Source organism: Asparagus officinalis, chromosome 6 (assembly GCF_001876935.1).
Source record: "Asparagus officinalis chromosome 6, Aspof.V1, whole genome shotgun sequence".
Taxonomy (NCBI): domain Eukaryota; kingdom Viridiplantae; phylum Streptophyta; class Magnoliopsida; order Asparagales; family Asparagaceae; genus Asparagus; species Asparagus officinalis.
The window spans coordinates 49,303,593-49,316,212 of record NC_033799.1 but is presented as its reverse complement, the minus strand read 5'-3'; the positions used below and the strand labels follow the sequence as shown (position 1 = coordinate 49,316,212).

The 12,620-nt window shown below is 34.1% G+C and overlaps 1 protein-coding gene across 2 annotated transcripts in view; it reads right to left on the bottom strand.

The window, feature by feature from the left end:
• Nucleotides 1-12,620, bottom strand: part of LOC109844429 (SMR domain-containing protein At5g58720) — a 33,969-nt gene that overhangs the window by 11,989 nt on the left and 9,360 nt on the right. Inside the window, exons 3-5 of one of the 2 annotated variants that reach the window (XM_020413449.1) lie at nucleotides 8,121-8,252; nucleotides 7,490-7,572; nucleotides 1,432-1,613 (exon numbers count right to left, since the gene is read on the bottom strand). In XM_020413449.1, coding sequence (XP_020269038.1) covers nucleotides 1,432-1,613; nucleotides 7,490-7,572; nucleotides 8,121-8,252 — 397 coding nt within the window. Of the gene's footprint in view, nucleotides 1-1,431; nucleotides 1,662-7,489; nucleotides 7,573-8,120; nucleotides 8,253-12,620 lie in introns of both variants that reach the window. The other variant, XM_020413448.1, reaches the window with a different exon arrangement.

The window sequence follows — 12,620 nt, the reverse complement described above, 5'->3', positions numbered from 1 at the left end:
GCTTGAGGAACAAGGAGTTAACTTTTGCTGGTAAAAAAAATGTACTAGTTATCTATACGCAAGATAGAACAATGATCGATAGTACTGAGAATGGGTACTAGTTATCTATACGCAAGATAGAAGTAGAACAATGATCGATAGTACTGAGAACAGGTACTTCGTCCATGTCTACCATCAGTGGTGCATACACATGGGACATGAAATTCAAATGCCTTAGTGTCGTAACGTTTGTACAACATAAGAAAATTAAAAAAGTAGACACCAAGATGTCTACTGTGCCTATGTAGGTACATAAACATGGATGCAAACATGTGTAGAAGAAAATGCATGCTCTCATATTTAATGGAGCAATAAGTCCTCATAGCACTATTTAACTATCATCATGCAGTAAACAAATGACAAGAGTTATGATGTCATTGGAGTAAAAAACATAGTCATTAATACTTCTTGTTTCTATTCTTCCCCTATGATTCCCGTTTTCTGTCCAAGACCCATATCGGAGTCATCAGACATGGTATTCCAATTGCATTGCCAAGTCAAATCTCCAATACCGCAAAATCTTGTAAACTGAAGTGTCCAGGAAATGTTTTCTACCACTAGTACGTGTGTAAATCATATGCCAGAGTCTTAATGTGTCAGCACCTTAAAACATTAAGGACACTAAAAAACGCTTGTAATCTATCAACCTAACATGCCAAAGAATATAAACTTTTCTACTCTAAGCTAACCCTTCATATGAAAGACCTCAAGTCATAGCCAGGTGAAGTAAATATCTAACTAAAGTTTCTTAGAAACAAAGCAGAAAGACATATTTGTAGACATAGTTGCCCGCCTATGAATATAGCTACAGTATAGTGCCAAAGTTCAGAAGTTACATGTGTCTGACACTTCAAGACACTTAGATACCCCTACCCTATGTCCTTCCTCTACGAACACGTTTAAACTAACTTTTATGCATACAACTCTCATGCAAAGAAACTATCCTGTTACTCAGGGAATGGCAGTGCATAATCCTTGTCAATTTGGTGGTCACCTACATACATCTCAGCATCTTTCAGGCATACATGCAAGCAGGTCACGTAAACTTGTTTTCTAACCTCCTACGAAAGAAGAGATTTGCTAGTATTATACAGTTGTAGCAATTGCACTGCATGAGATAAGCCCAGACTAGTAGCTGGAGCTAATGAACTATACTGCTGGTTCATTTACAGAAAAAACGAGCAGCGCTACACTTAAAGAAACTTAACTAACATCTAACCAAAGCGCAAATGGAAAAATACTTACCAAGAAAAAAGGCCTACTAGTAGCTTTAGTTGCATGCAACTCAATTACTACTTAACAAACAGACCCCAAATTGATAACTTAAATACAGCTTAACCAAACAAGTGAGCAGTGCACTAAAACAGCTAAAAATAAAATCAAGTACCATACTCGTATTTAGAAGAGGTTCTGTAATGTTGCCATTACGGTACTCCAGCCCTTGCCCAAATGACTCCACTTGCTGCACCAGCTTCTTCCAGTTCATAGAATTTGATTCATTTGTGGGACTGTCAGGGATTTTAAATAAAGACTCTAGCACCTTTTGCTGAAGAGCTGGATTTATATCTCTCGACCTGGAATGGGGTTGCTCCTCAGTATTAACAAGATGACTATTGTTGTCCCTACAATGAAACCAAAACATTAACATGTTTTGCAGGAAAAGAATAAGAATTTATCAATACATCCCCTTGTTGCATAAAACAACTATGTCTTCAGGTCAAACACTCTGGTATTAAGAGCATGTTTGCCTGTTTGGGAACTGACTTATAATCCACTTAAATTGTAATCCATTTGTGCATTATAATCCAAAGTATTCAGTAAATTTAGTGGATTATAGTCTGTTTTCAAACTTTACATGTTTGACAAATTAGCGGATTATAAGCTACCATTGTTGTCAAAATGACCAAAAAGGACATGACTCTGAATTTAAGCATTACAGCACTCATTAATACAATTTTTTCATAAGGGGTAAAATTGCTTTTACTTGGTCAAACTTCATGAATTACAACCACCAAAAAATAAGCTAGGGTACCGTAGCTTATCTTTTTGGTGGATTATAATCCAAAATAATCCACTCACAAAAAGCCCAAAAAATAATCCACCAAAAATAATAAAAAATAATCACGATTAGCATTTGGGGAATAAGTTAACGGATTTGATTGGGTTTCAAAACATTGGGCAAAGCATTTAAAATATGTAGATCAAAAACTGACATTATGGACTTTTCCATTTGACTTGTAGCATTTCTTGTTTTGCTATCAAGATTTGAGTTCAAGTTGTCCTTGTACCATGGCGTTCCCTCGCACCTTTCATATTAGTCGTGTGTGCAGCTGTGTTAAAAAATTATCAATATCACATATTATGCATGGTGTAACAAGGAAATTGAACAGTTAATGCACAAAAAACTATATAATTTCAAGTAGTCTATACAAAACATAACATATATTATTTCTGTTTACCATGTCATGATTTGACAGATTCACTTACCATGTTGTCCAGAACAAATTTTCCTTAGACCAGATCGATGACTAATTACAGCCTATATCTACCAATATACGATGTGCAAAAACATAGCTTTTACCAAGGACAAATTTTCTTTAGAAGCTGCAGATACATAAACTTTATCATATAAATTTTTATTTTCTAATAAATATATAACATGTAACTAGTAAAAAAATACCTCGCCTATAGAATTGTTGCTTTTAAATTTAGGGTTTTTTTGTCTTTTACCCCAAAGTTTTACTCCAACTTATGTTTAAACCCATGCACTTATAAAATGCCTCTTAAACCTAAAAATACAAAGATCACTTATTTTTAAACCCAATTCTTCATAATACGTATAAGTATACATTATATACATATTAAAAACTCAATATCCTCATATTACCCTCTTCTTCATTCTCTCTTCTACTCTCTGCTCCCTTCCAAACAACTTTTCACCATCCCATTAATCACCGATCTCCTCCTCTACTCCCCAACTTACCCCTTGACTCTCTTTCCTCCTAATTGAGCTTTATGTTCTTCCTCCTATCACTCCTCCACTTCCTCCACAAAAGACTTCATCATGAAGCTTACATGCGACATCAAGCCCACCAGCTTTCCCTCCACTCTATGGCCAACAAGCACAAACACTTCAAGCTCGTCCTCGACTGCCGACTGCTCCGACCAACTCTCTTCCATCCTCTATCTTGACTTTAACCGTTCAACGAGGTCCTTGCTTAAAGATCAGCTCCACCACATTTGCTTACAGTCTCAAGATTACTTTTATGTTGGATTGAATTAGACTTTGAATTTAAGGTTTGGAATGCGAATATGTATAGACAGATTTTTGTATATTGTGTGTTTGATAAAATGCTTCAAAAAGATTTTTAGTTGATTTGTAATATTTAACAGGATTATGTGTATTAAATAGAATTTATTTGATGCATATTACATGTTTGACTAAATGCTTTAAGAAGTTTTTTGGTCGATTTGTATCATTTATAAAGATTATATAGCAAGTCGTCAATCGCCAATGGAGTTTATGAATGATATAGAACTCATAACGAGTAATCTGTTGTTCTGAAAGGGCTATAACTCTTTATGATACACTGTAGTTCTTATGATATATTGTAGCTCTTTATAACAAAAGTATAGCTCTTTAATGAAAAACGTAGCTCTTTATGGACAAAATAATAGCTTTTTTATGAGAAATGTGTAGATGTTTATGTGAAAAATAAAGAGCTATACTTTTCCACAAATCAGAAAATTAAGAGTGAACCTCTCTTCGACATGAATTATTGATCAAACAACACATTATATACATCATCACACGTTTACATTGTTAAAAAAAACTAATTTGATTTATTCCAATAAGTTTCAGAATTTCTAGAGACCGTAAAGAGCTATAGTTTATCAGTAAAGAGCTATGCTATGCTCATAAAGAGCTATATTTTGGCATAAAAAGCTATACCTTCATGATAAGGTGCTACATTACTACAAAGAGCTAAACTTTTTCAAAAAGCTAAAAATTTGAGTGGACTTCTCATTGACATGAATAATTAATCAAACAACATATTGTCTACATCATCACATATTTACATTGCTCACAAAAAATAAATTTAATATATTCCACTAAGTTTTAGAATTTCTAGAGACCATAAAGAGCTATACTTTGTCAGTAAAGAGCTATGCTATAGTCATAAAGAGCTATGCTTTAGCATAAAGAGCTATATCTTCATAATAAGATGTTACACTTTAGTATACAGAGCTATACTTTTTCAAAAATTAGAAAATTGAGAGTGAACCTCTCGTGGACATGAATAATTGATCAAACAACACATTGTCTACGTCATCACACATTTACATTGCTCAGGAAAAAACTAATTTGATTTACCACTAAATTTCAGAATTTGTAGAGACCATAAAAAGCTATACTTTATCAGTAAGGAGCTATACTATGGTCATAAAGAGCTATATTTTAACACAAAGAGCTATACTTCCATGGTAAGGTGCTAAGCTATACTATAAAGAGTTATACTTTTCTAAAAATTGGAAAATTGAGTGTACCTCTCATCGACATGAACAATTGATCACACAACACAATAGATCTTTCAAAAGAGGATTGGGGCACAGAAGCAGTTGTGGTTCCCATTCATGCGGAGTTCTTCGCGAGCGCTAGCGCTATGTTGTTCACTTTTGTCAACTGAAGTCGCACGTAGCGCCAACTAACTTGATTGCAGATAGAGCGTACATCATCAAATGTTTACATTACTCAGAAAAAATTGATTTGATTTATTTCACTAAGTTTTAAAATTTTCAGAGGCGATAATGAGCTATACTTTATCAATAAAGAGCTATACTACGGTCAGAAAGAGCTATAGTTTTATGATAAGGTGCTACACTTTAGTATAAAAAGCTATACTTTTTCAAAAACTAAAAAATTGAGTGGACCTCTCGTCGACATAAATAATTGATCAAACAACACATTGTATACATCATCACATGTTTACATTACTCAGAAAAAACTGACTCGATTTATTCTACTAATTTTTAGAAATTTCAAACCATAAAGAGCTGTGTTTTATTAATAAAGGGCTATACTATGATCATAAAGAGCTATATTTTGGCGAATAGGTGGTCAAAAAAGGTGGTTCGTCGGAGCATTTGGGGCTCGGTGGAGAGAAAATACGTCACTGTCTCCAAGCCTCCAGCTTGAATAGCTCTGAAGAATTTGTGCTTGTCACTTGACCGAGCGCATGTTAGAGACTGGCTCATTTTCGCCGCCACTGCCGGAGCTCCGTTTTGACGCATGATAAAGCCGAAGGGTATTTCGCAATTGGAGAGTCTAGGGAATAGGGGAGATGAGAGTCTAAAAGAATTCATGTTGGTTGCTCTTAGATTTTGATTTTGTGAGACGAATGAAGGAAAAAAGGAGAGTTTATCTAAGGAAGAAGGTTAATTTTGGAATTTTGTATTTATTGGGGAAATAGAGTACAATGATAGAAGGTATTGTATAGATTGGGTTTAAAAATAAGTGATTTGGGGTACACTGGCCTTATAAGTGTTCATAAAAGTTGGTGGGTCTTTAAATAAATTGGGGTAAAACTTTGAGTTAAAAGACAAAAACCTCTTAAATTTATTGCATCTGAAATGCATAAAACTGTTGTGGAGTCAAACGCATCTATACACACAGTTTGTATAGCAAGAAAGTACTTGTTTACTAGATATATAATTTTGGAAACAGTTTAGGTTCTGCTTGCTTGGAATCTCAAAACAGGACTTTGAAATATGTCATATGAAGGAAACAAAGTAATTTGGTTTCCCTGTAATTAGTAGATCTCCAATTACAATATATATATATATATATATACCGCAGACACTTCATTCATGAAGCCGCATATACATATTGTTTACCAAATAAAAATACTACTTCTTCTTGAACATGTGTCGAACACTTCTCAAAATTTTCAGCATTTTCATAATATATTGTCATTTGGGAAACTTTAACACAAATTGCACTTCTTGCATTTTAGACACTTTTCAAGTATTTTTTTCAACATCAGCGCTTGTTTCCGTATGCATTTACTTTCAGTTTGATTTTAAAGCCTATAACTTAGTAGGCAAAGGGTGTAATATATCAGATCGACTCACTAAGCTATTCCTTATAAACTGCAGATTAAATTTATTACTTATAGAAAAATAAGAGTTACCATATTATCAGATACTTGTCACTTGTGAGTGCACACTTGCATGTGTAGCCACACGTACTTGTCTCAATTTCTATTGCGTTAGAATCCAGACTCCACTATATTTAAAAGAGACATATCATCTAAAATTTTGGGGTTGCCCCACACCTTTAATTACATTATACATCCAACAAATAAGGTAGCGGTGAAATTTAATTGGATCCAACAACACAAATGGAATTGCAATCTATTAGATTTCACCCTAGCGATTTCAAGAAACAAAAAAAAACATGGTTTCCAATTGCATCTTCTGATAATGGAATTCTGAAATCATGACTGCAAGTGATACCAAATGGAATTTATTCTAACGATATTTTCTGTATGTATTCCAGTATGCAGTACATGATGAACAGTGTCGATTTTCATATTAGACATCATTATTTTGGAAAACATGTTAAGACATATATATGGCACACTTATCAGTCAAAGTCATAGATACACATCGCTGCCTAGATGTTGAAAATGTATTAGTATATTCAATTATTACAAGTTATAATAAATTTTATCGTGTTATATATTTTTTTTCTTGTTGGAAACAAGAGTACACAAGTTTCTTTACATCACCCACCTAACCATTAGGCATGTGAGTCCCGTCATAGACACACTGATTAATTGTAAACAGAGAACCCGCTTGAGGTAGGAACATCAAGGATAGACTAAATCAATCTTGCAAGTTGCAACTAACAACTTGTGCACAATCTCTTTGGAATGTATTAGTATATTCAATTATTACAAGTTATAATAAATTTCATCATGTTATATATTTTATTTCTTGTTGGACACAAGAGTACACAAGTTTCTTTACATCACCCACCTAACCATTAGGCATGTGAGTCCTGCCATAGACACGCAGATTAATTGTAAAGAGAGAACCCGCTTGAGGTAGGAACATCAGGATAGACTAAATCAATCTTGCAAGTTGCAACTAACAACTTGTGCACAATCTCTTTGGCATTTCCCCCATTCCCAAAGCTAGTGTACTAACAATCTTTGGAGATTGTAACTTATTGAAAAAGCCTATTGAAATCAACAAAGCATGGCTATAGAGTCTCAGGTATTGAGCACACAAAAAAAGGGATGAAATAAGGGTTCTGGAGGGTCTATCCTTAATATATCGGACAACACCTGGAACTCCTTCACAGTAAAGCTTGCATATATGTGAAACCACTTCTATAAATTACAGAGAATATATTTAAAAATAATAAAGACCAGAGTTAGCTCACCTGCAACCATATCCCGCATACTGTAGGATGTCATTTTCTTTTTCAGATGGATGATATGTCGAGTCTGATGTCTTATCTGTAATCTGTGACAAATATACACAATACAGGAGTGCATTAAGGCTCATGAGTTTTGTTGAATGAACAGGTGACATGCTCAAAACTGTGAGTTAACAAGAAACACAAAGATAAATAGACAGCTTAATCAAGTTGTTATCCATAACTATCCAAACAAGACAAAGGCATCTATGGTGGTAGGGGTAACATGCAATACAAGAACAAGCCAAATTTCCATTGTTCTCAACAAAACTTATATTTATAGATGCAACACCACCAAATTCGCTAAACCAGAGTTTCGAGTGTTGACTTTGGTCAATGATGTTAGCCAACTTAACCTGGAATTGTACACAAAGCCAATCATAAGTAATGCTTTCACAATTTTGAACCCTCTGAAGATACAACAGTAGCTATATTTACTGTTACAGCTGCTAATCAACCAATCGTTTAGCTATAGAATAAAAAGATTACTCAAACACAGAAAAAACAGGATATCTCACCGAATATGTGAAATGAAGAAATAGAGTGAAACATAAAACAGAATAAGGCGTCGGAAAATAAAAAGCTTAACAAGCACCTGATATGAATAAATGTCATTCTCTTGAGATGCTCCGCTTGATAATTCAGCAAATTTAAATGAATAATTACCATGATCCCTCTTCATAGATTGATTGTAAGATGAAGATATATCAAGCAAAGCATCCAAGGCCTGAAAAATAACACAGAAAAATCTTGTAAATTGATGTTAATTCTGAAATTCAGATGCTTCATGGTAAGAAAATAATAAATCATAATTCAGCATGCCATTACCCCTGCAGTACTTTCCTGAAACAGTCTGATTCGATGTAAACAAATTATTCCAAATAATGAATGAAATCACCTACCGAAGTACTAACAAAAATTTCACCTTCATTCTGAGAATTACAGAATAAATAGATGATACATGAAATGTTTGCTATTTCGTTCATAAGAATAATAGACAAACGATTTACACATAAAGAGAGTAGGACTGTAGGGTAAACCAAAAAAGATTAACACATGTGATCACAATATCTGTGAAAATAAAAGTATTAGAGGTCAGTATCCTAAATTAAAAAGTATTTTATAAGATAACACAATTAATTGAGAGAAATGTTGGATACAGGAACTGACATACTCGTGGTTATAACTTGCCAACGTAACAATGTGAAAGAAGGCAATACAGATTTTATTTCAGGACAAACCCTATGCCAATACATTTTCTATGTGTTACTGACAATGACATAGATACAAGGCAACAGTTTCAAGGTGCAGTCTTCTCATGGCTTGTAGATATTATAATTCTCTATTAGAACAATTGAGAAGATTTTTGAAACAAAGTACTAGTTAGTCTCAGTAAGTAGAAGGCAACTTTCAGAAGAAAAATAAAATCTATGATAACAATGGGTTTCTTTTTTCATGGAACAAGTTGGTCGGTTAAAGTTTAACCTTCTCATAACGGAAAATATAACATGCTAAAAGAAATTGGTGGCAACTGCCAAATTTTTTCTGATGACGTTAAACAAAAAAAGAATCAGCAGATAGCTCTTCTTCGACGAGATAAACAATCAAAGGAGTTCTTGTATGAATCTACAGTTTGAGCGGTCAAGTCTGAACGCATATAAAACTAAAGACTGGCTAACAAATAATATATATAAGGTCGATGAGGAATCAGAGGAAGTCCTAGAGACTGCATGGACTGGATGTACAAGGCCTGTGCAGGCAAACAGATTTAACCATATGCCATGAAAATCAGATAAGACACAGAAGAGGAATAGAATAAGGGTTAGGCTAGTAGAACAGAATTGAAATAAATAAATAAGCGCAAAAAAATTTAAAATGGCTTAACTAAATAGTAGAAATAGCCAAGGTTCAAAAATATAAGACAAGAACTATAAACCTGATCTCAGAGTGCTTGGTCATACAGACTTCGATCTGACAGATAAAAACAAATCCATCATCTCACAATCAGGTTTGACGGGTGTCACAAATTACATGGGAGCCTTCCAACTAACATACACTTACAGCCGAAAACTAGAAACAAGTTAGGATATTGGCATATGGATTTAGTATGCAAATGTTTCTTTCCACTTAATAACTTCAGTCACAAGAAAATTTTTTCCAACAAGTAAGAACATTAAAACAGCAAATTAGGGTGTTTTTTTTTTATTGGGGGTGGGGGGTGGGGAGGAACATTAAAACAGCAAATTAGGGTGTTTTTTTTTTATTGGGGGTGGGGGGGGGGGAGGGGGTGGCTTAAAGGAGGAGATAATATAAAACATCTATTAAAGGTCCCTTTCACTACACCAACACTTCAAAGTAATTTTATATTCAAACATGCCCTGCAAGTTGAGCTCCCCTGTCATGGGCAGAAACCTAGATTTGAGCAGCAGCATTTTATTTTTAAATCCGCTTAAATATGTGGCCACTGGCAGAATTTCATAATGCAAATACCCAAGGATTAAAAATATAAGGCAAGGACTATAGATCAGATTTCAGAATGCTTGGTTGTAAGGACTTCGACCTGATTGACAAAAACAAATTCATCCTCTCACAATCAGGTTTGATAAGCTGTCACGACATTACATGGGACTGGGATCCTCCTAACTAGCATATTTAAAACCTTGCTTACACTAGAGGGTGTTTGGGAGGACTCATTCTTTGGTCAAAATAGCTTATAAGCTAGCTTATTCACAATTTAAGTATTTGGTGACACCAAAAAATAATCTAGCTTTTAATTCTCATTTAAAAAATTTGGGATTTCCTAACTTATAAAAAACCGGCATATAATCTCACCTAATTAAGCTAGGTTTGACCGAGTACATACCTATTTTACCAATACATTTTTATAAAAAAAATCATAATAGACTATCGCCATCAAAAGTTAACCTAGATTAAATCTTCCAAAAAATAAGGCCCTAAACACCCTCTAAGCTTTTTATGGGAAACATTAGCGAATCCATAGACCAGCCAACCATAAGAATCACTAACTTAAAAAGAATGTAATGATTTCAAGTTAGTTTCTGTTAACTTTACCGATTGCTCGCTTTAGATGAAAGACATTCTTGACGAGTTAAGCTACCTGCATGAACTTTCCCTTTCAACATAGTGATACAAGCCAAGAGGAAGCAGCTTCCTCTTTCTTTCTTGAAGGCAAGTTTGACAGATGCTTATGTGCTTACCTCACAGGATTGTTTACCAGCCCTTGGGCACATAGAAATGACCATAAGCATCCAGTTACATCACAGAGTGTATATTTTAGCATAAACAAATCTAGCCAGATATTTTACCGTGTCAGCTGTGTATGCGAGATATGTACTTTATGGACAAATTTAGACAGGTTTACAAAAAGAAGAAAAACAACTCTTTTAACACATCCAAAATGACCTCCCCCCAAACAAAACCCCAACTATTTCTTTGCCTTTTAATTTTTAATAAACTCGTCAATTATTAGTTATCACATGCTCTAAGAAGTTGTGGAATCTTTTCATCTGATTACATAGTTTGACTATTTCCATTTGTATAGTTGGTTATCACACTTACTGCGTGGCAAGAATTCTCATAAGATATCAAGGTCTCATAAGATATCAAGGTTTCTTTCAACTTAGTACTCGTGTACACATTTCAGTAAATTTTTTTTTGTTAATTATCAATTAGCTTAGGCATATTTATGTTTTTCACTTGCATCTAACTTAATCATTAAGCTAATTTTCATCTCTTATCGATATAAATAAAATAAATACCCGATTGCATTTTTTTACCACTTGAAAAATTCCAAGGGCAATAACATTTAATAACTAATCATCATTTTGCCACCATCTTATCTTAATCCACTATCCTCAATATCTTGGAGAAATTTTTTTCTTCATCTCTCAATTTCCTATAATCCATTCATTTTGTTCTCAATTTCCAAAAAAAAACTTATTTTTATCCTCTCTATTTACCCAAATGTCTAAGATACATACAACAATATTAATTTAAACTAGTGCATTGCATAGATAACTAGTTTGTAATATGTCATACTTACAGAAATTATCATCACTCAGCACCAATGTATTAAAAAACGCGTTTTGTGACCCGTTATAACCCGTTTCATGACATAACGAGACCAAAATATTACATAACAGTCCAAAAAACCCAAATAAAACGCTTTTATGGAGCGTTACGTTAAGGGTTTTAAAACTTAAGTTTTTTTGGGTTATATTGTGTATCAGATTTGGATAAGTGGATATTTTCCACCGTCCAGATCTAATCAATCCCAACTCTTTTTGAGTCTTTTCTACTAAGATATCCTAGCCTCCCCCCTTAGTTTTCAGTCCCGATTTCTCCCAGTAGAGACAAACTAAAAAAACCCGAACTTCCCATCATCTCCATCTCCATCGACGTCAAGCTCTCAGCCCCTCGCTCCTCCTCAGCTCTCTCCATCTCGATCTCCATCGACTACGAAATCTCCAGCTCCTCCATGGCTCACTCTCTATATCTATCTCCATCGACGACGAGACCTTGGCCGTACCTCCTCCTGTGCTCTCTCCATCAGTCCATCAACGACGAAGTCTTGTTGAATGGTGCACTCCAGTGACTCGACCACTTCAATGAGGTAATGAGGTTTTATTTTTTTATTTTTCATCAAATTTGTTTTATGTTAAAGTTATTTACAATGAATTGCAGTTAATTACTCTAAGTTACTCTAATCTAATCAACACTGAATCACTGATTTTCATTAAAGTAACATCTATATCAATTTAATAGTTCGACAGTTGTTTAGTTTGGTGATTTTGATTTATAAACTAATTGTTTGATTGTGATGAAAGATGAAAGTGAAACAATAGGAACTAGAATGGTTCTTATCTTTGATTTTGTCTAAGAAATAGTAGAATGGTTGACTCAATTTAGTTATAGATTGAATTGATGTAGTTTGATTGTAAATTGATAATTTGATTTGCTTGTTTGTTTCTGAATATGTGCAGTAGAAAAGAATATTGAACAATGTCTAGCTCTAAGAGTTCAGATCCCGTTAGAGCATGGTATTTGGAAAGAGGGGAAATCTTATCAAAGTCTC